The sequence below is a fragment of the Palaemon carinicauda genome, chromosome 9 (genome assembly GCF_036898095.1).
Source record: "Palaemon carinicauda isolate YSFRI2023 chromosome 9, ASM3689809v2, whole genome shotgun sequence".
Classification (NCBI taxonomy): Eukaryota; Metazoa; Arthropoda; class Malacostraca; order Decapoda; family Palaemonidae; genus Palaemon; species Palaemon carinicauda.
In genome coordinates, this window is record NC_090733.1 from 101,437,534 (window position 1) to 101,462,303 (window position 24,770).

Consider the following 24,770-nt stretch of genomic DNA (forward strand, 5'->3'; position numbering starts at 1 on the left):
AGCCTGAAGTTCAGGGCCATTGCAAACAGATACACAGTCGGAGATCCCCACAAAGTCAGGACTTTGTTGGCTACTAGATGATCCAAAGACCATTCGGAACCCACTATCTGCGATGCTCTGCTCAGATTGTCGGCGAGGACATTCCTCTTTCCTGGAATAAAGCGAGCTGACAGTGAGACCGGTTAGTATCTCTACTGCTAGATGGGTTAGGGGCTGCAAAAAAGTACTTTCTTGCTTCTTGATGTAAGCCACTACCGTGGTGTTGTCGCTCATCACCACCACTCAGTGACACGCCAGGAACTGGTGGAACTCTTGAAGGGCCAGAAAGACGGCCTTCACCTCTAAGAGATTTATGTGAAGGTACTTTTCGGCCCCTGACCAAAGGTCCGCGGCTGTGTGGTGCAGCACGTGGGGCACCCACCCTTCCTTTGATGCATCCGAGAACAGCATTTAATCGGGCGGAGGGACGAGAATATCGACACCCTTCAGCAGGTTCTCGTCTGCCAACCACCATCCGAGGTCCGTCTTTTCCTTTGATCCCATGGGAATCAGTATCTGGGGAATAGAAGGCCTGATTCCAATTGGACTTTAGACGCCACTGGAGGGATCGAATCCTGAGGTGACCATTGGGAACTAGAAGGGCCGAGGATGACAGGTGCCTGAGGAGACAGCCACTTTGGGGCAGAGAGTTCTTCCCGTCTAACGAAAGGTCTTGCTACTTTCCTCAGCCTAGCCATCCTGTCGTCTGATGGGAAAAGTTTGTGCAGATTGGCATCTAATACCATGCCCAGGTATACCAGTCTTTGAGTGGGAAGCAGGGAAGACTTCTCGACGTTCACCATAATCCCTAGATCTTTGAAAAGCCTCAGAAGTTTGTCCCGGTGCTAAAGAAGGGTTGCCACCGGGTCTGCCAGGATCAACCAGTCATCCAGGTAACGAAGGAGACGGATGCCAAACCTGTGGGCCCAGGAAGACCCATGAGCAAATACTCTTGTGAAGACCTGGGGTGCTGTGGAAAGGCCAAAACACAGCACCTTGAATTGATATGTCTTGTTGTTGATGTTGAATCTCAGATACTTCCTTGAAGACGGATGGATTGGGATCTGGAAGTATGCGTCCTTCAAATCCAGTGTACACATGAAGTCTTGTGGTCTTATCGCTAGTCTGACTGTGTCTGCCGTCTCCATGCTGAACGAAGTCTGTTCGACCAACTTGTTCAGAGCTAAGAGATCGATGACTGGTCTCCACCCTCTAGACGCTTTTTTCATAAGAAAGAGTAGACTGAAGAAGCCTGGGGACCGGTCGAGGACCTCTTGGAGAGCGCCCTTCTCCAACATGGTTTGGAATTTGGCACAAAAGGCCTGCCCCTTTGCTGATCCCATCACAAAGGAGCTCACCAGCACTGGATTCTTGGTCAATGGAGGGAGAGATGAAATGAATGGGACGCAATACCCTGAGCGAATCACGGAGACCGCCTCGGGTTTGGTGACCTATCCTAGCGTTTGCAGTTTTTACTGCCACCTCTCCAGTGTTTCCCTCCACGGTTGGACTTGTTGCCTTTCCCGTCCTTGACAGGAAAAAGTTTCTTAGACACCTTCGAATTAGTAATTCTTAGACTCCTTAGAATTAGAAATTACTTCCATTTTCTTCGATGACGATTTCACCTGGCTGATCTTTGGAAGCGCTGGAGGTCTGTAGGGCCAAGCTGTAAGGGCCCTATGAAGGAGGGAGTTCGTGTTGGACTTCCTCTACCTCTCCACAGCCTGCTCACCCTAGGCTCGAAGAGGAAGAACCACTCCATGGAGGAGGTTCGAAGCCTAGTGATCTCGGCGTTAGGAACCTGCTGGTAGTCTCTCGGCTAATGCGTCCCTTCGTTTCAGAATGGTATTGGCCCACAGGGTCGCTACCTGGTGGGCCAGAAACTCAATGGTGCAGGTGCCAGAGAGAAGAAAGGTCTCCAAAGCCTTCCTGGTACAATCCTTACTGAAATCCTCGGTTCGCACCAAGATTCCTACCAATCCCATCCAGCCACGAAGTAGCCTGCATGGCGTACTTCGCTACCTTCTCAGATGATGAGAAAGAGACCTGACGCAAAGAGAGCCTCTCTAGAGAGACTCCCTTCGTCAGCTCTTCTAGGAAGTGATGGAGAGACACTGTCAAGAAGGTTTTGTCCTTAATGTCGTAATATTTCCTCTGGTTGGCACCTGAAGGTGGGAGGAGTTTAGTGGATGAGGAAGAATGGAAAAACTCAAGAGATGGAAGACAGTTGGGAGGCGATCTCAAGCTGGACACCCTTTAACCCCCGGGGACCAGGGCAAAGCTACACTGGCTTTAGGAGGCTTTTAGGTGCCTTGCCTTCTTGAGGGGACGTTTCCAAATCTGGTAACATCTTAAGGGTCCTCATGATGGTCATATCCTGCCAAAAGGCGTGTTCTGACTCTTTCTGTTCTTCGTCCGAAGCTGGGCTGGCAGCAAGATCTTCATCCACCACCGAGGTCTCACCCTGAGGTGGATCGTGGCCGTCAACTGGAAGACTAACTCGGCTACTGGAATCCTCAGAGGAGTTCTGAGTCCTGGAGGAGTCCTTAAGTTTCCTCCTAGGCTCCAGGGCAGAAGGTCTAGATGTCGTGACCTCAGAAGAAAGAGAACAAGGAGCTGTAAGTGAAACTATGTTCTCTCCTTGGGGTCTTTCTGTCGGTGACGGAAGAGGAGAGTCCGACACTGACTCTTCCCTGATTGCCTCCAGAAACGGTGAATAAGGCACTGAGGGGCCGAGGCGACGGTGAAACCTTAGGGGAGGTTTCTACCCTAGGCGTCCTGATCAGGGTCAGCTTGACTCTAGTTGAAAGGACCTTATCAGGAGATCCCCTCTTCCTCTTCAGGGGGAAAGAAGCATTTGTGATCCTTACTCCCAAATCGGTAGAAACTGTTGAGGCTTTTGACGGATGTGAAGGAAGCATGGGGGCGAAGGCTTAAGTAACCGCCCTGGTTAGGGCAGTTACTCAAGCCTTCGCCATGGCTGCTTGCTTCTCGAAGCACTTCCTGATAAATCCCCTGAAAGGAGAGCGGATAAATGGTCCTTCCGCAGGGTCTCCAAAACAGACGCTGAGGATTTAGGGGCCGTAGAAGCAGATTCCTTTCTAAACGCTGGAAGCTTAGGAATCCTGAAATCCTGAAACTTGCCCCTACCTCCTTCCCTGGCAGTTGCGACGTTCAACGTTTGTGGGGAGGGGAGTGGGGCAACGAAGAACGATTGTTACTCACCCTACCTTTTTTGGAGTCCAAAACCACCGCTTTTGGTGGTTGCAGTTGGAGATCCTCTCTTGCAAGAGAATGGTTAACGAAGTGTTGGGGAGCGACGAGAAGCCTTCTGCTAACAACACGAAGATCGATGGCTGGAAGAATGATAGGAGGGAGTGTGTTCCCGCATTGGAAAGCGATACCGTGGTAATGTGGGATCGATCGTTACAACTGCCCGAGAGGCAGGTTGGTACAACGCTAAGGATACGACTCACGCGTTGCTAGGAGTGAAGACTGACCAATGAGCGACGTTGAAGAGGCTCACGAACAGGTGAGCGAACATGCTCCACTGGAGAGCGAAGTGATGGTTTAGGAAGGCTCTGATGTATAGATGAGTGCTGGTTCATTGGATGATTGATACGTGTTTCTCAAAACGGCGAAGGTTTACGCTAATCGTGAGGTCGATGAGGTGAATGCCGTCAGATAGGCGACCTCTGACGAGCAGGTGACCATTGCCAAGCAGGTGAACGCTGAAGAGCAGAACGCTGACGGGCAGGCAAACGCTGACGGGCAGGCAAACGCTGACGAGCAGGTGAACGCTGACGAGCAGGTGAACGCTGCTGAGCGGTCGAACGCTGACGAGCAGGCGATCATTGTAGGGTAGGTGAACGCTGACAGCCAGGTAAATGCTGACGAGCAGGCAATTTCCAATGTGGAAGCGATTCCCGCATTGTTGGCGATTCTCGCTTAGTGGTAGTATGAAGCGAAGTCGAACGCGTAGGTGATTCACGAGAAATCGATCGCTTAGGTGGAAAGATGTCATTCGTTGTCGATGGCCAGGCGATACACGTGTTGGAAGCGAAGACATAGGCGATTTACGTGTAACCACACGCTTAGGTGGTACACAAGAAATCGATCGATGACGACGGTCAGGCGATTCATGACCTATAGACATGTTGGTGTAGAAGTAGCTCGATGCCGAAGGTCAGGTGATTCACGCGCTGAAAGCAATGGAGAAGATGATTCACGAGTAACCAACCGGTTAGGTGGTACAAGAAAAATCGCTTGATGACGATGGTCAGGCGATTCACGAGGTGAAGGTGTAGGCGAATCACGCTTTGCTGGACGATGGTGAGACTGTCGAGCCGGAGAACGATGGGCTGGTGAGACGTAGAGTAGAGTGACGAGACGAGATCGGAGACGGAGCGAAGGTTGAACAGTTTTTTTCGAAGAAGAAGACTGAGGAGGAGTGGAGGTGAAGAGACGTCTCTTGGCCGATGGAGCAAGAGCACCCTGAAGGCGAAGAAGACGGACACGGCAAAGTCGCCTGCCGCCGACACGACGATGTAGAAGCGTAAGATCAGCATGCATCCGAAGAGGAGTTTCTATGCGAGACCCTTTACTCAAAAGGGAAACACTCGCCGGAAAGATGTGCCTCGGACTTTGCTCTCCCCCCCCGAAGGATGTTTGTCAGGGGAAGGAGCGAAGTTCTTGGTCACGGAAGATGGAGAAAAGGACGCAGTCGCAGTCGCAGCAGGGAGGGCAGCAGAAGAGATCCTCGACACCAAGACGTCGATGACGGATAAGGGGTCGACGTCCGAAGCTAACATGTGCTGAAGGTCAGCACCACGGTGCAAAATCGGCAGTAACGCTTGCTTGAAAGGTTCCCTGGGAAAACCCAACGACAGCCAGAGCTGAAACAGAGGAGAAAGAGAAACAACCTCACTTGGGGGGAGAGCTGGGGCAACCCCACAAGGGGAGGCAGCACCGTCTCTCGAGAACCGAGGTTGGCCAGGTGATAATTGGCCTACGATACTACTCGTCGGCCCCAGGAGGAAGCCATCCGAGTAGGAGCTTCGGAGGAAGGTCAAGAGGCGGAGGAAGAAACCTTCTTTTTCTTCTGCTTCAAAGCAGGAGAATCCCACTTAGACTTCTTCTTCCGTCTACACCCATACTTGATACTCGCTACACTTGTTATCTTCGTCGTAGTACTGTCTTCTGCAGACGAAGCAAAGACTGTGGGGATCCGTTTCCACAGCAAACATGAACTTCCAGCAGGTGCGGCCCTTAGTTCCGGAACAAGTCTGCATGGCCGTAGGAGAACACAGCACTCATACACATACACTGAAAGTAAAAGCAAAAAAGCGATTAATGGCAGTCCAAAAGTTGGAGAGAATAAAGGTTGGTGTCAACCGCACTCCATCCGAGCCAAAAGCAAAGCGAGTGCAATCCCAGGTGTGTGAGTGGGAGGGGTAGTAAGCAACCACCCACCCTAACTAGCGGGATGGGTAGTTGACCCTCACTAAATTTTAATGGCTCGTCCTTTCAGCTTCCCCGAAAATAATACCCCTATAAATAGCATTGGTTTGTATTCCAGTTACGCAACAGATATAAAATTCAAGCCACTTTGTCGGAATGAAGTTTTCAGCTATTTAAAAAGGGACTCCCTAATATTATAGATTAAGAAATATTTATTACACTGTAAAACCGTACCTGAATAGTCCAGGCTTTAACTTCATCTGGGCCTGCAGTGAAGAAATACATCAACTGTAAAGCATTGTAACCCTGTAGGATGATCTTGTCAAGAGCACTGAAAAAATAAAATTGCAGTAGTAATCACAAAAATGGTAGCAGATAGTGATCTGAACACCCAATTAAATTAATAAAAATAAATACTGTTCTGTATGTAGCCCATAAATTTCCTGAAGAGACAAGTAAGTGACTATTCAAATATTTCACAAAATGAAAACAAAATTAACGGAATTCCCCCTAACTTCTATTTTCCTGATTTGATTTTCTTGCAAGATTCATTTAACCTTAATGACTCTTATAATCAACAATACATACAGCTTAGAGCTGTTTCAAGAACATTCCTCATTATGAACATAAAAGGTAGACTGTACTGGAAAAATAAATTGTCGGACATTACTGGTAAACAATAGCCATTCGGAGTTTGATGTACAATATTTTCATAAAGAAGTGTATAGTTAATCAAGTGCATCAAAGAAATTTTATAACGTTCTTATTCTCAGAACAAAATTACCATATTTTCTCACTCTCATACCCTCAGTATTATACTTATTGCAAAGTTACAAGATTGCAATATGTTTATAATATATTTTTGACTATTTTTTTTGACATCATTAACTGTAAAATAAGTGGTTTGAAAAATTTACACAAACAGAATTATGGAGAAAACAGCTTTTGGAAATTTTCTAGATATAAATAATGATAATAATAGACACAAATTCATTGCAGGTAGAAAATACAGAGCAAAATGACATTTATATTATTCTGTCCCAAGGTTCAAACATTATGACAGTGTTGTCCACTTATTGGCAACGGTATGAAATTCTGATACTTGTTTTAATGTACTTTCTTCTTATCCGTTACATCTAGTATTCTTTATTACATCATCGGCCTTTTTCAGGTTTACCTTAGTTGTCTACCAGTAACTCAAATTTTTTAAAGATTGAAAAGGGTTTCCATATATTTAAATACAGAAAGTAAGGAAAAAGATACAAGTTTATGTATCTGGTGCAGGGATTAAAGTTGACTTTTTTTATTCTAAAATGCATAAAAAAAGTTGTTTTGTGGAATAACAATACGATTAATCTGCCTGCTTCCCACATTGTTAAACATTTTTTTTATTGAACTCGATCATTCTTTCATAGTTACAATGTGTTTCATAGTTTCAATGGCTATCAATAGATTAAGATTTATTTCCACAGCTTAGCTTATGGGCATCACAGTTCCTCATTTATAATTTAATACTGTAATTCTGTTCCCAGTTATTGCAGTAAACCTTTTTTCCCCAAAAATTAAAATTGCAACATTAATACCTATAAATCTACTTTCACTAAGGGAATCTAAGTCTACTGCTGTGAAAAATACAAATATATCCACATGCAATTTATTCTGAAATGGTTTACTAACTAATTTGTCCTGTTGCTGATTTCTAAGAGGAATACAGTAATGTCCCCCTAAAAACAAACACTTCCTTTATTGGCAACCATTTTCCTATACATGGGTGTTTGAATACATCATCTTTTGACGCTTGGAATATACAGTATGAGGAAGTCTTTTCAGAACAATAGGTTGGTGGCCTTGAATACCAATTGGTGTAGAAAACCACATTCAACTTGCTGCTTCCTGATTTTGACTATCCATGATAAGAGTTAACTGTCTATTGTTTTCAATGCTAATGACTAAAAAAAATGTTATTTTCATTAGTAAAATAAATTTTTGAATATACTTACCCGATGATCATGTAGCTGTCAACTCTGTTGCCCGACAGAAATCTACGGTCGGGATACGCCAGCGATCGCTATACAGGTGGGGGTGTACACAACAGCGCCATCTGTGAGCAGGTACTCAAGTACTTCTTGTCAACAAGAACTCAATTTTCTCCTCGGTCCACTGGTTCTCTATGGGGAGGAAGGGCGGGTCCTTAAATTCATGATCATCGGGTAAGTATATTCAAAAATTTATTTTACTAATGAAAATAACATTTTTCAATATTAATCTTACCCGATGATCATGTAGCTGATTCACACCCAGGGTGGTGGGTGGAGACCAGCATACATGTTAACAAAGAAGCTAAGTATCCCGTATTTCATTTTATTAGTTATTCAAAAATAACATAAAATAAATAAGTACCTGGTAAGGAAGACGACTTGAACCATTACTCTGCCTTTATTAAGTACGTCTTCCTTACTGAGCGTAGCGGTCCTCTTAGGATGCTGAACGACTCTTAGGTGCTGAAGTATAAAGGGCTGCAACCCATACTAAAGGACCTCATCACAACCTCTAACCTCGGCGCTTCTCAAGAAAGAATTGACCACCCGCCAAATCAACAAGGATGCGGAAGGCTTCTTAGCCGACCGTACAACCCATAAAAAGTATTCAAGAGAAAGGTTAAAAAGGTTATGGGATTATGGGAATGTAGTGGCTGAGCCCTCACCTACTACTGCACTCGCTGCTACGAATGGTCCCAGGGTGTAGCAGTTCTCGTAAAGAGACTGGACATCTTTGAGATAGAATGATGCGAACACTGACTTGCTTCTCCAATAGGTTGCATCCATAACACTCTGCAGAGAACGGTTCTGTTTGAAGGCCACTGAAGTAGCCACAGCTCTCACTTCATGTGTCCTTACCTTCAGCAAAGCAAGGTCTTCTTCCTTCAGATGAGAATGTGCTTCCCTAATCAGAAGCCTGATGTAGTAAGAAACTGAGTTCTTAGACATTGGAAGAGAAGGCTTCTTGATAGCACACCATAAGGCTTCTGATTGTCCTCGTAAAGGTTTTGACCTTTTTAGATAGTACCTAAGAGCTCTAACTGGGCAAAGTACTCTCTCCAGTTCGTTCCCCACCAAGTTGGACAGGCTTGGGATCTCGAACGACTTAGGCCAAGGACGTGAAGGAAGCTCGTTTTTAGCAAAAAACCGAGCTGCAAGGAACGTGTAGCCGTTTCAGATGTGAAAACTATGTTCCTGCTGAAGGCGTGGATCTCACTTACTCTTTTAGCTGTTGCCAAGCACACGAGGAAAAGAGTTTTTAATGTGAGGTCCTTAAAAGAGGCTGATTGGAGAGGTTCAAATCTTGATGACATAAGGAACCTTAGGATCACGTCTAGATTCCAGCCTGGAGTGGACAACCGACGTTCCTTTGAGGTCTCAAAAGACCTAAGGAGGTCCTGTAGATCTTTGTTGGTGGAAAGATCCAAGCCTCTGTGGCGGAAAACCGCTGCCAACATACTTCTGTAACCCTTGATCGTAGGAGCTGAAAGGGATCTTACGTTCCTTAGATGTAACAGGAAGTCAGCAATCTGGGTTACAGTGGTACTGGTTGAGGAAACTGCATTGGCCTTGCACCAGCTTCGGAAGACTTCCCATTTAGACTGATAGACTCTGAGAGTGGATGTCCTCCTTGCTCTGGCAATCGCTCTGGCTGCCTCCTTCGAAAAGCCTCTAGCTCTTGAGAGTCTTTCGATAGTCTGAAGGCAGTCAGACGAAGAGCGTGGAGGTTTGGGTGTACCTTCTTTACGTGAGGTTGACGTAGAAGGTCCACTCTTAGAGGAAGAGTCCTGGGAATGTCGACCAGCCATTGCAGTACCTCTGTGAACCATTCTCTCGCGGGCCAGAGGGGAGCAACCAACGTCAGCCGTGTCCCTTTGTGAGAGGCGAACTTCTGAAGTACCCTGTTGACAATCTTGAACGGCGGGAATGCATACAGGTCGAGATGGGACCAATCCAGCAGAAAAGCATCCACGTGAACTGCTGCTGGGTCTGGAATCGGAGAACAATACAACGGGAGCCTCTAGGTCATCGAGGTAGCGAACAGATCTATGGTTGGCTGACCCCACAGGGCCCAAAGTCTGCTGCAAACATTCTTGTGAAGGGTCCACTCTGTGGGGATGACCTGACCCTTCCGGCTGAGGCGATCTGCCATGACATTCATATCGCCCTGAATGAACCTCGTTACCAGCGTGAGCTTTCGATCTTTTGACCAGATGAGGAGGTCCCTTGCGATCTCGAACAACTTCCTCAAATGAGTCCCTCCCTGCTTGGAGATGTAAGCCAAGGCTGTGGTGTTGTCGGAGTTCACCTCCACCACCTTGTTTAGCTGGAGGGACTTGAAGTTTATCAAGGCCAGATGAACCGCCAACAACTCCTTGCAATTGATGTGAAGTGTCCTTTGCTCCTGATTCCATGTTCCCGAGCATTCCTGTCCGTCCAATGTCGCACCCCAGCCCGTGTCTGATGCGTCCGAGAAGAGACGGCGGTCGGGGTTCTGAACAGCCAAAGGTAGACCTTCCTTGAGAAGAAAGCTGTTCTTCCACCACGTTAGAGCAGACCTCATCTCTTCGGAAACAGGAACTGAGACCGTCTCTAGCGTCATGTCCTTTATCCAGTGAGCAGCTAGATGATACTGAAGGGGGCGGAGGTGGAGTCTCCCTAACTCGATGAACAGGGCCAGCGATGAAAGTGTCCCTGTTAGACTCATCCACTGCCTGACTGAGCATCGGTTCCTTCTCAGCATGCTCTGGATGCATTCTAGGGCTTGGTTGATCCTTGGGGCCGACGGAAAAGCCCGAAAAGCTCGACTCTGAATCTCCATACCCAGGTAGACAATGGTCTGGGATGGGACGAGCTGGGACTTCTCTAAATTGACCAGGAGGCCCAGTTCCTTGGTCAGATCCATAGTCCATCTGAGATTCTCCAGACAGCGACGACTTGTGGGAGCTCTTAAAAGCCAGTCGTCTGACGGAGCCGGACACAAGATCATGGTACTGCTGCACAGTCTGTGAACTGTCAACCATGGGGAAGCGAGGAAGTACAGCGACAACCCGAAACTGTCTAGACTGTCTGGGTAGTACAGACAACTCCTTATCGGGTTGCTGAGGTTGCCGCACTGCGTCACAACAAGTCACCTCTGCTGGTTGTTGAACGTCTTCCCAGTGACACACTGACTCCGTAAAAAAAATCCTCTATCAAGGACTAAGCTTGGACTGCATGTCTTGCAACAAAGCTCAAGGTCTATGGGAGCAGGTGTGGCAACAGACGGGGTTAGCGACTGAAGCGGAACCATTAACCCTCCCTGGAAGCATGTTATGCTTAAATAAAAGTCCATAGGAGGCTAAGCAGCTTAAGGCTCCTCTCCAAATGACAGAGTCCTCAAGGGAATATCAGAAGGAGGGAGAACAGCACTTTCTCATCTACAGGAACCATATCCGAGAAAAGCTAAGTTCTCTCAGTGAGGGTTTCACTGGTGCAAAAGCAGCAGACCAGAAGGCAACGTTATGAAACTGCTTGACAGTCTGTGAACTGTCAAAAACTGAACTGTCAACCACAACAGGAGCGTGAGGACATACAGCACTGGTGTATAAGTAGCAGACCAGAAGGCAACGTCATGTAACTGCATGACAGAGTGTGAGTTGGCAACAACCAAAGTTGTGTGGGGAAGCCTCAACTCCTGCCTGACTAGTTTGCTGCTGGCGAGTGGCGGTAACCACAGTGTGTCGTGGAGGCTGACACACCGTGTCAAAACACGGCAGCTTGTGGTAGCTCCCGCACGGCAACGGAGTGCTCTGTGTGTGGGAGTCATCATACATCTGGCAGGGTTGACTGTGCATGGGTGGAGGAGCTCTCACAACAAGAGTGTGAGAGCAGGAAGCCATGCCGGGCGCACAACCGTGGGAGGTGTAGGCCCACGTGTGCATAGTCAACCTTCTCCGCAGTCGGAGTGTGGGAGCTGGCAACAACAAAAGCAGAGTGCTGGTGCGTGGGAGGGGCTGCGGTGGGTTGAGGAGCATGCGGTATGGTATGCAGAGCATGCTGTAAGGTATGCAGAGCATGCTGTAAGGTATGCAGAGCATGCTGTAAGGTATGCAGAGCATGCTGTAAGGTATGCAGAGCATGCTGTAAGGAATGCAGAGCATGCTGTAAGGTATGCAGAGCATGCTGTAAGGTATGCAGAGCATGCTGTAAGGTATGCAGAGCATGCTGCATGGGCTGCGGAGAAAGCCGCATAGTGCTGGAACCCGGCAGCTCTACAGAACCTTCCCACTGCTGATGCGGTAGCTCACGCATGTTAGCAGATGGTGCAGCAAGAACATGCGTCTGGCAGGGTGGACTGCGCATCGGTGGTGGAGCTCTCACAGGTGGAGGGTGGGAGCAGGCAGCCGCAGTATCTGCTGAGCGCACAACCTCGGCGGGTTGTAGGTTAACAGGCTGCATTGTCAACCTTCCAGCATGATACTCCTGCATGAAGGAGCAAGCTGAGACTGTATAGTCTGCAGCATGGACCACTAGGGTCTATGAAAGACAACAACAAAAGGAGCTACTGTCCGTTGTGACTGAGGGTCTAAAACAGCTGGTGCGGCAACAGACGGAGTTACTGCCTGTTGCGGTACCACCTAGCCTCTCTTAGGAGGTGTGCAGTTGTCGTACTGCAGCGAGTCCGAACTGACCCAGTGGCTACACCTAGGCCGTTGGACTTGCGCGGAAGGGACCGACTTGCACTTAAAAGCTGCAAGATTTGGTCCATGGTTTCTGCGAGAAACCTCTTCCGCAGACGAGGAATAAATGGGCTCTCTCGTCTTTGTGTGGGTGGGGTGATCACGTCGGCAACGTGTGTAGATACACCCGAAACCACAGAGGGAAACGTCTGTTCGTCGATCAAGGCCTGAGGAACCCATAAGTCCTTCGACATTACTTCTCCCCTGGGCTTGGGAGCTTGTAAGAGGTATCGGACTAGGTGAACAACTGGCACGAACAGACGAACCCTCGAACGCAACACTGTAACACTTTGCGCATATCACTTTATCACTTTTGATTTTCTGTTTGCACTTATTTCACTGAACTCGAAACTTTAAGTGGTTTGTACCTGAAACACGCAATCCTATCCTTCATTAAAAGGTAGTAATTGCGAAAACAGTATTACAATGTAACAGAAAAACATAATGAAAGATAAAGAATTCAGTGGCTGGAAAAGAGACTAAACACTAGATCAAATAAACTACGTTTAAAATCTCTCACCGCATAAAGCCTGGGAACAAGAATAAAACTCTAGAAACGTTTTACCTTCTTCCCCTATATCGACTAGGGAGAAGAGCAAAAAAACGAGAACAACGTTACCCGCTTGAACGAAACGTTTATCCTCCTCTCTCTCCCTCCGTCTCTATTTCTCTCTCTCTCTCTCTTGACTTAGAACCTGAGAGATGAGCCCAATTATATATATCGTTAAAACATATTATTTGTTAAAGGAAAAAACTGAAAGGTTTCCCAAATAAAAAGTTCCTTTATAGAATTAAAACCATTTAAGCTAAGAAAGAATGAACGAAACGCTAGAATCGGTTTACTCTTACTGCAACGTGAAACCGTGAAATACTCTCTCTCTATCGTAACGATAGAGCGCAAGTTGAACGTTCTGAACGTCAACAACTGCGGAGACTAAACAAAACGTTAGTTCAACTTTGAAAACAGTACGAGACTTATCAAAGAAATTCTTTCAAAAACATTAAAATTAAAATAGCATAAATTCTTAACAGGAAAAACGATATGACGAGCTCAATGTTAATTAACTTCGGTTCCAAGTAAGGACCGCCTACTATTAGGAAAGGTCGCATATAAACAAACATAAAAAAATAATTTTTATAAGTTTATAATAAAAGGAAAGTTAATCGAAGAGGCCTATAAATGGCGGAGAGATTAAAATAAAAAATGAAAGAGAGTCTATACTCTCTTCGACACCAACACTTCCGTCTAAGGGAAGGGTCGGCCATTTAAAAGTGAAAGAGAGTCCATACTCTCTTCGTCACCATAATTAAATCAAATTAATTCCAAAAGCTTGCTAAGCTAATGATAAAGCTTCCTGAATAGCGAAGGCTAAACTCTAGAGCAAATACATCACCAAATCGTGAACAATAAATCCAGAATCAACAGCGTATCCAAGTAGGTCTAGCCGGAGGCACGACAGAGGAAAAATTGAGTTCTTGTTGACAAGAAGTACTTGAGTACCTGCTCACAGATGGCGCTGTTGTGTACACCCCCACCTGTATAGCGATCGCTGGCGTATCCCGACCGTAGATTTCTGTCGGGCAACAGAGTTGACAGCTACATGATCATCGGGTAAGATTAATATTGAAAAAAACATTGTTAGAGAATAATAAACACGACAGTAGCATTTTGTGACATAGTCTACTCAGAATTTGGATGCAAGAATTGGTCTCAACACAGCAATCTAAAGTTAATTTGTATTTGATTCTTCCTAGCTATATTTTCAAAAATAATTTTCATTTTTCTTAACTATAAAAATCTAAGTCCTTTAATAGGAGTATGCTTTTAGCTTGGCTGGAACGTCGGCCGTTAAAATTCAAAACGAGGTGTCAGTAGTTATACATGGGTGGTGGGGAAGTTCCGGGCCCTTGAAAGTAGCCTACACTGAGTAGCCACTTTTACCTTCACCTAGGGCTTATAAGGTTGTTAAGGCAGGTAGTGAGACTTGAAGGACTCAGGTTTGTACAGTTAGGAAAAATACAAAATAATTTATAAATTTGTCATGTGTTCCTACACGAATACAAACCCTTCTCCTTTAATACGATTCACCCTTAGTGGGGGAGGAAACTGCTATAACCATATTGGCCAGTTTAAAATCCAGGGATGTTAATAAATTCAGAATTGATAGAGGTGCGTGAGTGTTGATTCCTACCACCTACCTACACCCGAGAATAGATTCTCACGAGTTGGGTTAGGTTTCTTTCCACTGACAGAAGGTCGAAGAACTTTTATCCTTGAAAGGACAGGTCGTTACACTACAGTATGGCCAATTAGGCGTCATTAATCTAATATTCTATCTACTACCCCCTCGTAAGGAGGATGGGGGAAATACCTCTATAACTGACTTGTAAAGAGCAGAAGCTAGGTATGGAAGGTCATCTGCATCAAAGTCCGATCCAGCAAATAATGGAATGACATTAGCAACCCAAGAGAGGGGAAGAAAAATGTTGCAACTTTTACCTTAGAAGAGAGCATTCTTGTTCCATAGGGAGCTAAGCAACACAACCTGGTGAGCAGCTACAATGAAAATGTACTAAAGAGTTATATATATACTCTCATGGATGTTGTGCATAAATAAGTCAAACAAATATGAAACTAGTAAAGATGTTCCATTATCATCATTATCAGCTAAGCTACAACCCTGGTTGGAAAGGCAAATGGCTACAAGCCCAAGGGCTTCTACAGGGATAAATAGCCCAGTGTCAAAAGGAAATCAAGAAATAAATAAACTATACAGTACAGTATATGAGAATTAATGGTAACAAAGAGAAAATATCTTAAGATCAGTAACATTAAAATAGATTTTTCATATACAAACAATGAAGAGAAAATCATGTGAACCTGTTCAACATAAAACATTTACTACAAGAAGGAAATTCTGAAATTCCAGATTCAACGGTCTGATTAGGAAGACCAATCCACAATGTGGTCACAGCTGGGAAAAAATTTAGGAATACTGTGTAGTATTGAGCCTTATGATGGAGAAGGCAAGACTGTTAGAATACTGCATACCTATTACTACATACAGGAAGGTACAGTCTGGGAAGATCTATATGCAGGATGGTCATTTAAAAAAAAATGTTATGCGTATTATTATTATTATTATTATTATTACTAGCTAAACTACAGCCCTAGTTGGAAAAGTAAGATGTTATAAGACCAAGGGCTCCAACAGGGAAAAATATCCCAGTGAGGAAAAGAAATAAGGAAATAAATAAACGATCTTAGAAATAATGAGCAATTAAAATAGAATATTTCAAAAACAGTAACATCAAAACATATTCCTTATATGAAAGACTTTTGTCAGCCTGCTCAACATAAAAACATTTGCAGTAAGTTTGAAGTTTTGAAGTTCAATCGATTCAACTACCCAATTAGGAATATCATTCCACAGCTTGGTCACAGCTGAAATAAAACTTCTAGAATACTGTGTAGTATGGAGCCTAATGATGGAGAAGGCCTGACTATTAGAATTACCTGCATGCCTAGTACTACGAACAGGACAGAACTATCCCGGTAGACCTGAATGTAAAGGATGATCAGAATTATGAAAAATCTTAAGCAACATGCATAACGAACTAATTAAACGACGAAATAAGAAATTTAATAGATCATAAGTTCCTGTCCAACGGATTAAGATGAGAATCAGCAGCTGAAGACCAGACAGGAAAACAATACTCGAAACAAGGTAGAATGAAAGAATTAAAACACTTCATCAGAATACATTGAGGACCGAAAATCTTAAAACATTCTCAATAAGCAAATATTTTGTGCAATGGAAGAAGACACAGACCTAATTTGTTTCTCAAAAGTAAATTTTCTGTCGAGAATTACACCTAAAATTTTAAGTCGTACAGAGTTAAAGAAACTATCAATACTGAGAACCAGATGTTGAGAAGCCTATGTCATAGATCTACTCACAACCATACTTTGAGTTTTGTTAGGATTCTACTTTATGCTCCATAATTTGCACCATGCACTAATTTTAGCTAGTTCTCTATTAAGGGATTCACCAACCCCAGATCTAGACTCATGAGATGGAATTGATGCAAAGAGTATAACATCATCTGCATATGCAACAAGCTTGTTTTCTAGATCAAACCAAATGTCATGTGTATATAGTATGAAAAGTAATGGGCCAAGAACACTACCCTAAGGAACACCAGATATCACATTCCTATATTCAATATGGTGCCCATCAACAACAACTCTTTGCAATCTATTGCTTAAAAATTCAATAATAATGCTAAGAAACGAAACCAACTCCCAACTGTTTAAGTTTGAAAACAAGGGCCTCATGATTAACACAGTCAAAGGCAGCACTAAAATCAAGGCCAATCATATGAACTTCCTGACCAAAATCAAGGGATTTCTGTACAGCACTTTAGATTGTAGGAAGGGCATCATATGCTCCAAGGCCTTTATGAAAACCAAATTGCAAACTAGGGAACAGATGATTACCTTCAGCAAACCTTTTAAGAGGTTTTGTCAAATGACGTTAAAAACCTTTAGATAATGTGGGAGTTATGGAAATTGGGCAGTAATCATCTGGACTTGAGCTACCAAAAACATATTTACAGTGGTGTAACATTACCAATTCTCCAACATGTGCTAAAAGCTCCTTTTCTTGCTAACTTGATCAAAATAACAAATAACTTTCGAGCTGAGAAATCTGCAGTTTTTATAAAAAACAAAAAACAAATGAAAAATACCATTCGGGCCTACACCTCCATAAGCATCAAGGTCCATCAAGAGAGCTTTAATTTCACGAGATCGAAAAGATAAACTAGTTAGTTTAGCCTCAGGAAAACAGGAATGAGGAAGATAAAGTTTCGCATCACTCTGCTTACTGTCCAACACATCAGCCAAAAGGGTTGCCTTTTCCTTTGGACAGTGAGTGACCGAGCCATCTGGTTTTAAATAAAGGAGGAAATGTTGCATCTACACCAAATAGTACAGATTTAAGGGTAGTCCACCACTTATGTTCCTGGGTTGTACCAGAAAGGGTTTCTTTTATGAATAAATTGTACGACAGTGCTAGCGATTAATATCCCGATCAGCAATATGACAAATTCGAAGATAATTTGTATTTTTCCTAACCATACAAACCTTAGCTATTTACAAAGGGTTATTACTTTTAGCGTAGCTGAAATGGCGAGCCATTAGAATTTAACGAGGGTGTATTACTCCCCGCGCTAGTTAGCGGGGGGGTAGGGGAGTGGTAGCTAGCTACCCCTCCTCCCCCTCACACACACGTGAATACTCACTTTCACTTAGAGGTAGGACTTGTCTTGGGGGACAGGGCTGGCGGGCAAATATGTGTAAATAGCTAAGGTTTGTATGGTTAGGAAAAATACAAATTATCTTCGAATTTGTCATTTGTTCCGTAACCGAAATACAAACCACGCTATTTACAAAGGGTGACTTATCCCTTAGGAAGGGTGGAAAGTCCCCAGCCATACTGGCTTTGGCTTTACCCGGGGACTCAGAATCCGAGTGAGTCGCACTCGAGAAAAGGAGTCCCTGCACCTCACAAGTTCCTTGCTCCGCAAGGAACCATGTGGCCTACGTAAGCTTGTGTGTGAAGGAAGAAGTGTGACCCGTCTTAGGCAGTTGACCTGGAGTTCCAGAAGGAACTCTGGGTTAGGACGTTCCCAATACCACCTCGTCAGGGTATGGGGGACGCGACAGTATTGACTCAATACTCGGAACACAAGGAAGCATGGTTTACCTGCAGAGGTTCGAGGTCAGCTATGCAGAGACCAGGATGCTGCTTCCCCGTAGAGGGGATGATGAAGAAAGAAGTAAGGGCCAGACATACTTCTTTCGTTCATGCAGACTAAAACCTGATAACAATGCCCTCAACCTTCTGCTACCTGTCCAAAAAGGAGCCTGAGGTTAGACCAGCTGTTGTGTAGCCACCACAGAGCGATAGAAAACGTATCGAGACTCCTGTGGGTCACGCCCTGCAGGAAGCGGGCTGCGAAGGTCATCAGACGCTTCCAGACTCCAGCTTGTAGCACCTGCGTCACAGAGTAGTATTACTCGAAGGCGAGGACGTTGCGATGTATCCAACATCGTGCTGTAGGGCGACGTGACGGGGGAGGGTTTGAAGACAGGTCGAGATGAATGTACTCGAGTCCGGGCTGAAGAGGTATACTGGTGACTCTCCCCCCATGTCCTCCATGTGTTCCCAAATCGGCTGCAACTGAGGCCAAACTGCAGCTGTTCCCAGCGCTAACCTCTCGATTCCTTACTGGCAAGAAAGAGAAGGTCTTGGGACATAACACACAGAATGGAGACTCGAAATCTTGAATGAATCGGACCGAAGGGTCGGGACCCTCAGATTCTGAGTCTAGCCAACAACTAGGGAGCGAGCCTGAATGTTGCCTTCCCCTCTTCCTTAGAAAGGGGGGAGTAGTAAGAGACCAAGAAGATTGCTTACACACTGGCCGTGGCCAGAGTGAGCAGACGACCCGAGGCGGAATACAATCCGAGGCCTGTCGTAAAAGGGTCTTGAGAAGATCTCTTAAAGGACTAAAAGTCCGAGCCATGCTCCAAGTTGGAGGTCTTCCTCCGACTAGGGCAGGGACGATCGTAGCTTCGCATGAGCGAGGATAGATCCAGCGGGCAGGAAAGTTATTCCTTTAAGCCTGAAGGTCAGGGAAAGGCTGAGCGACAGGCTTCATTGCCGAGAGCGGAAAGGAGCTTCCTCCCGCCGAAAGGCAATAAGACCGTTATTGCTGGAGAAGAGGCCTCACGGGAAGAGGTATATCTCCCACGGCACCCACCACCTTAGACTCTTCACTTTGCCTGGGAGACCCCTGTGGATGACTATCGCAGATGACGCGACCTCCGTACCGCGACTGTAGCGGGTTGTCTCTTCTAGAGGAGGAAGCGTAGTGTCTCCAGGCATGAAGCCGAAGCGATGCCCCGGTTCGGGAGAGATGTCGCAGTGTGGTTGCTTGAGTAGTCTGCGCCGTGGGAGAAGCTCTCCCGGGAGTTCCGTCAGGGGAAGCAGAGGGTCCAGAAACCGTTCTGCGCATAGTCCCAGTGGAGCTCTCCCATTGAAAGGTTGACAGACAACCTGGTTTTTTTTTTTTTTTTTTTTTGAGACCCATTGTCCGCAGACAAAAAGGAGGGAAGACGCAGGCGTCGAATTTGTCCCACCATCACCGGAATGCATCTTGCCAGAGTCTCGGGGTCTGAGACTGGGGGTAAGACTAGTGGAAGCTTGAGGTTCCAAGGTGTTGCGATCAGGTCCCCCAGACCAGCACTTGCTGGTTACCCAAGGTCAAAGACCCCTAGGTACACTCTGTCTATGAGGCTCTGCTCGGATAGTCTGAGAGAGACATTCCCCTGCCTGGAATGAGAGAGCCGATGGTGGAATTGAGAGAATCTCAATCATCCCGGTATCTCTACTACAAGATGTGAAGGTGTGAAAATGCGTCCCCTGCTGGTTAGAATGAAGTCGACGCGCAACGGGGCGACTTGGCAGGAGCTGTAGGATCTGAAGAGGGGCCAGACTAAGGCCCTTAAGCCTGCCTGAATGATGGAGAGGTATCCTTCAGGTCTTGACCATAGGCCTGGACCGGAACATGCCCCCCCCCCCCCCCTTTCCTTTGACGAGTCCGAGAACCGCATCAAGAATGTGGGGAAAGGACGAGAATATCCACTACCATCAAGAGGCTCCATAGGTCAACACCCATTGCAGGTTTAATAGTTCCGCTGGTCCCATAGGGCCAGGGAGTCCGGTTAAACATTGCCTGAAGCCACCGGGACTTGGATCGCCCCACATGGAACTTATCCTGAGGCGACCGTTCGGACTATAGACGGGTCAATGAGGAAAGAAGAACTAGGAAACGTTCCAAGGTAGGGCTGAAAGCTCTGCTTGACTGAGAACAGGTACTGCGACTCTCCTCAGTCTTGCCACAGTCAACCGAAAGGAAGGCTCGGAGGATGCGGTAACAGAATCTGGCGTCCCCAGGTGGTCACCCATCCAAGTACCGACGTTGCTTAACCTCGCTGGACGGACGAGAAGCGGGGTTTCCAATGTGGTAAGGCGGTTGACTCAAAATCATGGCCAGATACTCCAGATGTTGAGGCAGAGGAAGAGAAGGCTCCAAGCAAAATACCATGAGCCCACACTCATGGTCACATTCCGGAAGCTAGTCCCGGCGCTGAAGAAGGTCGAAACCCGAGCCTACCGGAGTTGACCAGCCCTCCAAACAGCAGAGGAGGCGGAAGCCTGCACCTGAGCGGCCAAGAGGAAGGCAGGGAGAGTTCTCTGGGGAAACAAACCTGCTATGCCACGGCGGGATAGCCACACTGCATCATAAGCAGGAAACTTGCAGTCTAGGCTGAATTCGACGAGCACCCTGGAAGATGGATGGAATGGAAACTGAAAGTACCCGTCCTTCCGATCCAGGGTTAAAGGAGTCCTGTCGCCTCGTTACCAGTCTGATCGATTCTGCTGGTCTACGCTGGCCGAAGTTTGTTCGACAAACTTGATCAGGACTGAGAGGTCGACTATGGACATCCCCTCTCAGATCCTTCCTTACAAGAAAGGATCGACTGAGGGGACCGGGGGTGAAGCCGTCGATGATCCTAAGGAAGACCTTCGCCTAAGGTATGGATCATTCTGCCCAACCGGGCAACTCTGCTGACGCTATGGCATAGAGGTTCAGAGACACTGAATTCGCTGACAGAGACAGCAGGCGCGATATCCTTGGCTACTCACAGAGATTGTGCGGGAATGGGCATCGGGAAGCTGTCATTCGGATGAGTAACCTTAAGCATCCTCCCAGCGAAAAAACCTGCAATCCTAGAGTTCGTGAACTCCTTTTAGGCCTATGCCCCCCCGGGGGGAATCTCCCGTGCCATCTGTTCCTGACAGGAGGAAACTGCAATTGGACACCTTGTCCCAGTTGTCGTAGCCGATAACTTAGGCCGACGTGGTTGAAAGAAAAGGGCGCTGGAGCCCTGCAGAGTCTGGAAGAAAGCGCCTTGGAGGAGTGAAACCGGAAGTCGATTTACTCCGCACAGCAGCTGTCTAAGTCTCTGTCCTTGGGCACAGACAAAACTCTTCTCAAGGATGGAAGGGTGTCTGAGGTCGTCGACCTCCACAGATGAGACACCCGAAGGAAGCCTTCAGTCAGCGCGTCCAGATGGTACAACATCGAGCTTGTCCGCAAGTAGATACTTAACGACGAAAGGCCAAGGTGTCTGAGCTCGAGAGGAGGAAAGTACCCTTGATCTTCCTGTAGCTTCCTTGAACCAAACCTCGGGCCGTAACCGAGGAGGGAAAGAACCTGGTAAGCTCCCAGAGGAAGAGGTAAGCAGTCACCCCTTGTCCGATGGAGAAATCTTGAACGGAAAGCCCCCCCGCCAAAAATCCTTCCAAGGCAGGAGAAGGAGAGAGTACTCGTACAGGAGAGGGGACCCTCGAGACCGACCTCTTGGGAACCAACTTCGCCCTGGGGGAAGTCACCACGAAGTCCACTCCTCTCTTTCTCTTCAGCGTAGGAGAGACAGCCGCTGGTTTGTTACCCTGGCCGGCGAGTACTGGTTTCATAACCCTCATTAACGCCCGTGCCAGCGGACCAAACCATGTCTGCTGCTCCAAGGACACAGAGTCCGAAATCCTCGCTAAGGTGAAAGGGATCGGGCGATCCTTTGGAGTGGACCCGACGGTACCTGCCTGAAAAGAAGGTGGGGAAGAATGCTGTACTGACCTGTCTTCGTCCTGCACTACCAACCTGTGCTTGGATGGAGGTGATCCCGAGTGCCGTCTAGGAGCACGCGTCCCTGCTGCTACCACCGGCTGTGGAATTCGCCGCGAACTATGGTCGCGGGAGGGCGAACGGTTGCGCAAAGGCGAACAGTCGCGCAAAGGCGAATGGTCGCGCGGGCGCGCAGGCGAGCGGTCGCGCGGGCGCGCAGGCGAGCGGGCGCGCGGGGCGAGCGATCGCGCGGGCGCGCAGGCGAGCGATCGCGCAGGCGAGTGGGCAGGTAAATGAACACGTGTCCGAGGCGACGAACGCAAGCGATGGCGTGACGGCGAGGGATCGTGCTGCCGCGTAGGTGAAGAAGATCGCTGGCGATAATGACCGCGTGATGGTAAGCGATGGCGAGCAGCATGTGTAGGTGAATGATCGCGTGAAAGGGTGCGATGGTGATCAGCATCCGCAGGAGGGCGATCGTTCATGGTTGTGCGATGAGGAGCAGCATGCGTAAGCGGGCAATCGTGCAGGGTTGTGCGATGGCGAGCAGCATGCGCAGGTGAATGATCGCGTGAAAAGGTGCGATGGTGATCAGCATCCGCAGGAGGGCGATCGTTCAGGGTTGTGCGATGAGGAGCAGCATGCGTAAGCGGGCAATCGTGCAGGGTTGTGCGATGGCGAGCAGCATGCGCAGGTGAATGATCGCGTGAAAGGGTGCGATGGTGATCAGCATCCGCAGGAGGGCGATCGTTCAGGGTTGTGCGATGAGGAGCAGCATGCGTAAGCGGGCAATCGTGCAGGTTTGTGCGATGGCGAGCAGCATGAGCAGGTGAATGATCGCGTGAAAGGGTGCGATGGTGATCAGCATCCGCAGGAGGGCGATCGTTCAGGGTTGTGCGATGAGGAGCAGCATGCGTAAGCGGGCAATCGTGCAGGTTTGTGCGATGGCGAGCAGCATGCGCAGGTGAATGATCGCGTGAAAGGGTGCGATGGTGATCAGCATCCGCAGGAGGGCGATCGTTCAGGGTTGTGCGATGAGGAGCAGCATGCGTAAGCGGGCAATCGTGCAGGTTTGTGCGATGGCGAGCTTGAGGGTCGCGCGATGGCGATCAGCATCCGCAGTTGAGGGTCGCGCGATGGTGATCAGCATCCGCAGTTGAGGGTCGCGCGATGGTGATCAGCATCCGCAGTTGAGGGTCGCGCGATGGCGATCAGCATGCGCAGGTGAGCTAGTAGCTGGCGAACCATGTTCCTTCAGAAGTGTTGGAGAACGTTGGCGTGCCAGCTGTAACACACGTGGGTGATCCGGAGATCGCTGGCGAGCTGATGATCGCTGGCGAGCTGATGATCGCTGACGAGCTGATGATCGCTGGCGAGCTGATGATCGCTGGCGAGCTGATGATCGCTGACGAGCAGAAGGCTACGCGTGGAAGCCTGCGCAAAGAAGAAGTCCTTGACCCCGACCTGAACCGAAGTTCTAGATCGCGAGGGCGAACGTGGGCGCACAGGGCACGTAACAGGAACCGCAGGGAAGATCATCTTGAAAGCGCTGACGAACAGGAGAGCGCTGATGAGCAGAAGGGCGCGCAGGGAAACCCTGACACGCAAGGGAAGAACCCCCATGGGGGCAACCCTTTGCCCCGAAGGAATCGTTGTCCGCCGGGAGACTGATGTCCGTCGGAAGACCGCTGTCCGTCGGGCAGACCGTTGTCCGTCGGGAAGACCGTTGCCCGTCGGAAGACGAGATCAGACTGCTGTCCATCTGCACCAAGGCGGAAGATCGAGAAAAAAGGAGTGTAGGCTGCAAACGGAGATCCAAAAGGGCGCCTCAAGCACCCTTATAGGGAGATGAGAGGCCCTTACGACGAGGCGGACGGAGGGCCTTACGGCGAGGGAGGCCAACAGCAACAGCAACAGAAGAAACCTCCGAAGAGGAGTCTCTATGAGTGTACTCTCTCGCGAACGAAAGAGAAACACTTCGAGGAAGAGACTGGTCAGCCAGTGACCTAAAAGGAGCAATCCTCCGAAGAGGAGCTCCTGCAGTTGCCCAGCCCCTTGAGCGAAACTGCAGGTGCGACCGCTCAGCACCAAGAGCATAGTCGCACGAAAAAAAGGCAAGAGAAGAACCCCCCAAAAGGGGAAAAACTCAAGCCTGGACAGGAAAAACTTCCCTCGGAAGGAAAGTTATCCGCCCAAGGAGGCAAGCCTCCTGACTGTTCTAAAATGAACTGGAGAGCTGTCCGTCGACACGGGAGTACTACCAGTAGAAGGAGACACGCCCCTGACGAAAATACAAGGGGGGAGGCAGCAACAGCCGAATCCCCAGGACTCAACCAGACAGCTCACACCGTTGCTATATTACAGAAACGAACTAGATCGGTAACTGTAAAAAAATAAAACAAATAATATTAGTACACATTCATTCCCCCGGGAAGGCTCCGAAGAGGAATCCCGAGGGAAAGGAACAAGAATTACACAACAGGCACGTGCCCTCACAACCACTTACACTCGCGGAAGGAGAGCTGTAACCAAAACAGAATTATAACAATTATAATTATGTAACTATGTAATTATGTAATTAAAAAATGAATGAACACTAAAGAAAGAACGAAAACCCCGAAAGGAATCGTTCTACAAGCTGAAAAAAAACAACTACAATTAGATTCATAACTAATTGATACAAACGTACGCGTAGCAACCCTCCACACGGAAAGGAAGCTAGGCTACAAGGGCGTAGTAACACGTAGTA

At 47.5% G+C, this 24,770-nt stretch overlaps 1 protein-coding gene across 3 annotated transcripts in view; it reads right to left on the minus strand.

Annotated features, from left to right (window-relative positions):
* LOC137647028 (obg-like ATPase 1) overlaps window positions 1-24,770 on the minus strand; it is a 242,122-nt gene that overhangs the window by 5,536 nt on the left and 211,816 nt on the right. For all 3 annotated transcript variants that reach the window (XM_068380145.1, XM_068380142.1, XM_068380143.1), the window contains exon 9: window positions 5,734-5,830. In XM_068380145.1, the coding sequence (XP_068236246.1) occupies window positions 5,734-5,830 (97 nt within the window). The remainder of the gene's footprint in view (window positions 1-5,733; window positions 5,831-24,770) is intronic.